This window comes from Myotis davidii, unplaced genomic scaffold, assembly GCF_000327345.1.
Source record: "Myotis davidii unplaced genomic scaffold, ASM32734v1 scaffold1181, whole genome shotgun sequence".
NCBI lineage: Eukaryota > Metazoa > Chordata > Mammalia > Chiroptera > Vespertilionidae > Myotis > Myotis davidii.
The window spans coordinates 38,937-42,461 of NW_006291190.1; the positions used below are offsets into that span (position 1 = coordinate 38,937).

The 3,525-nt window shown below is 44.8% G+C and overlaps 1 protein-coding gene and 1 pseudogene across 5 annotated transcripts in view; one reads left to right on the forward strand and one right to left on the reverse strand.

Moving 5' to 3' along the window:
• Positions 1–3,525, forward strand: part of RRM1 (ribonucleotide reductase catalytic subunit M1) — a 67,041-nt gene that overhangs the window by 33,761 nt on the left and 29,755 nt on the right. For all 5 annotated transcript variants that reach the window (XM_006764320.2, XM_015564337.1, XM_015564339.1 and 2 more), the window contains one exon: positions 2,197–2,280. In XM_006764320.2, coding sequence (XP_006764383.1) covers positions 2,197–2,280 — 84 coding nt within the window. The remainder of the gene's footprint in view (positions 1–2,196; positions 2,281–3,525) is intronic.
• LOC102756963 overlaps positions 3,312–3,525 on the reverse strand; it is a 4,365-nt pseudogene continuing 4,151 nt past the window's right edge.

Sequence of the window (3,525 nt, forward strand, 5' to 3'; positions counted from 1 at the left end):
CCCCTCCCTACCCCCCCTGCCAGCCTGGTCACCTTACTCAACCTGCTGTTCAGTCATTTGGTTGTCCCTCACTAACCCCCCTGCCAGCCTGGTCGCCTTATTTAGCCTGCTGTTCAGTTGTTGGGTCATCCCTCACTAACCCCCCTGCCATCCTGGTTGCCCCACGCAGCCTGCTATTCAGTCATTTGGTTGTCCCTCACTAACCCCCCTGCTGACCTGGTCACCCAACGCAGCCTGCTGTTCGGTCGTCCGTCTGGTTGTTTTGGTCATTATGGCCCTGGCTTATTATATATTAGGATATAATAGCCTAAACAACTGTTATGACCAAATGACTGGAACAACTGGTTGACCAGTCGCTATGATGCACACTGACCACCAGGGAGCTGCCCCCTGGTGGTCAGTGCACTTCACGCCTGGCCGGCTAACCTCCCACAGCCACTTCCCACTCCCCACTGGCCAACCTCCCGTGGCCCTTCCCCCCGGCTGGCCAAGCTCCCGGGGTCCCTTCCCCTAGCTGGCCAACCTCCTGGGGTCCCTCCCCCTGACTGGCTGGCCCCCCAATAGGCCTTTCTTGCCAGCCAGGCTGAGGGACCGCACCCGTGCACGAATTTGTGCACCAGGCCTCCAGTTTTATAATAATAGCAGCTGTCATTTATTGATTGCTTACTGTGTACTTAAGTCTGTTATAAAAAGTTTTACATGAACTACTCATTTAATTCTTTTTTTTTTAATATATTTTATTGATTTTTTACAGAGAGGAAGGGAGAGAGATAGAGAGTTAGAAATATCGATGAGAGAGAAACATCGATCAGCTGCCTCCCGCACATCTCCCACTGGGGATGTGCCTGCAACCCAGGTACATGCCCTTGACCGGAATCGAACCTGGGACCCTTGAGTCTGCAGGCTGACGCTCTATCCACTGAGCCAAACCGGTTTCAGCTCATTTAATTCTTACTACAGCTACAACCTTATGACATAGATAACATTACAGACACATGGTAGGAACATTATGCCTTACACTAACTTTGTGAGTATAGGCTCTACAGGCCTACTATTGTATTCACTTTACAGGTGAAGAAGCTGAGGCTTAGAAAGTTAAATTACTTCCAGAGACTATTCATTTAATATGTGATAGAGCCAGGATTAAGTTTTAAACATTGACATTCTGTGATGTAAATTCACGCATTGCTACTTCACTATTACTTAGGAGTCAAGATAATGATATTAAGTAAGACCCGGATTTAAATCCTATTTCCACTACTTACTAGTAGTGCCAAGTGCAAGTTACTTTATATCTTTGTGTTTGTTTCTTCATTTGTAATCTGAAGAAAATATCTAATTCTATAGAATAAAGATACAGAGTCCAGAAGGAAAACACTCCATGTGGTGTTTTGGAGGTGCTGTGAGATATACAGTACTTATACATAGTAGTAGGGTGAGCCATTGCTCGTTTATCTTTCTAGGCCAGTGATGGCGAACCTATGACACCTCTGACACGCGAACTCATTTTTTGGTTGATTTTTCTTTGTTAAATGGCACTTAAATATATAAAATAAATATCAAAAATATAAATCTTTGTTTTACTATGGCTGCAAATATCAAAAAATTTCTATATGTGACACAGCACCAGAGTTAAGTTAGGGTCTTTCAAATGCTGACACGCTGAGCTCAAAAGGTTCACCATCACTGTTCTAGACTGTTCAAAGGCTTGCCATGGGTTAGAAGGATTCTTTTTGAAATTTGATGAGGTTTATTCTAGTCTTCAGAGTCTATATTTTCTTATCTTCATTCCAGAATCCATTTATTGCTGAGACTCTCTATCTACCTGTTTATTCTCTTGATTTACCCATTGCATATTATTCTTATTGTAAGTTGCCTTGAATTCTTTGGAGAATAAATATTTACAAGGTGTGGAATTTATCCCGATATTGGATTCTTTTGACTTGCATTTATTATGTCTAATTGTAAATTAGAGATGCTGTGAAATAACTTTGTATATAATTATAATTTATTCAACAATTTGTTGATTTTATTGGGCATTATATTTTCAAAGCAGAGGTAAAATGGAGAGCATTGTACTTAAAACTTTGTAGATTAGGAAAGAGTATTTTGTTCATTCTTTAGCCATTTTGTTATTTTTCTTGCTGAGCCTCCTCTTTCTCCTCCAGATGCCTTTATTCTCAGTCTCTCTTTCAGACTAACGGCAATTCCAATGGCCTTGTACCAATGCTGAGAGTATATAACAATACAGCTCGATATGTGGATCAAGGTGGAAACAAGGTATGCTCTGTCACTTGAAAGTACTGGAAATCAGAACTAAAAACTATTAGCCATGCATGCTTATCATTGTGTGTTTCTAACAACTGCCTTTTTTTAAGTTTTAAAATCAGTTTAATGAGTATGATTTACTTTAAAGTGCACACTTCAAATGTACATTTTGGTGGGTTTTGACTATGTAATTACCATACATATAGGCATTACCCCCAAATTTTTCCTCCTGCACCTTTATATTAATCCCCCCCATCCTTCCTGCCGATACGTACTAGCTCCAGACAGCCAATGATCTAGTCAGCAGCTTGCTTTTTTTTCTTTTTTAATAATTTTTATTTCTTGAAGTATTACAAAGAGTATTACATATGTCTCCTTTTTTCCCCCCTTGACATTCCCCCAGCTCCTACCCCCTATGTCTTGTGTCCATTGGTTTTTCTTATATGCATGCACCTCTTCGGGGCCGTCCGACCTCACCGGAGCAACACGAAGTTTGGCATTCTGTTCCCTGCTGGGCGGCTCCCCGCCAGACAAAATCTCCAGGCGTTCCTGGTGGCTGCACATCCGGCACGCCTGCTCGGACTTAGCCCTCCACCACGTGTACAGACTGCCCGTCTCACGTCCCCCAGCATCCCATGCGAGACTGGAACCGGTGGACGTGCTTGTGCGCCTGCTGGTACAGCGGTTCCACATCGCCAGCCCGGCCTCCCATGAACCTGACTCCGCCCCCTGAGCACGTCCCTCCCGTATGCGAGGAGCCAAAATCTGCAGCCTGCTGGGTTGGGCTCTGTACTTGGTGCCTCTGCACATCCGACTCAGTCTCAATGCTCTTCTTTCTTTCCTTCCAGTTGGAGAGCTTCCATTGGGCCAGCTTTCTCATGGTTCGTATGATAGCTGTTTGTCCTATAGTTGGTAGATTCAATGTTCTTGTGGGAGGCAGCATGCACAGGTCTGTACCTTACGCTGCCATCTTGGTTCTCCTGGGTCTGTTCTTGAGTGTGTCTCCCATGGGTGCAAGGAGTTGAAGTCTGCAGTTTGTTGGGTTAGGCTGCAGAAGCGCAGGTGGGTCTTTTTGTGCCACTGGCACAGCGTTGGTGGGGATGTGAATTGACTAGGGCGGGTCTCAGGGAGTCACGAGGTGGAGCAAATAGCAATGGCAGCAGCTCCACGACTCCTCGCCTCTCTGGGACTTCGTGTCCCCCAGTGCCAGCAAGGAGCTGCACACCAGAGCCTCCCTCGCTTTCCGACTGCTGCAAG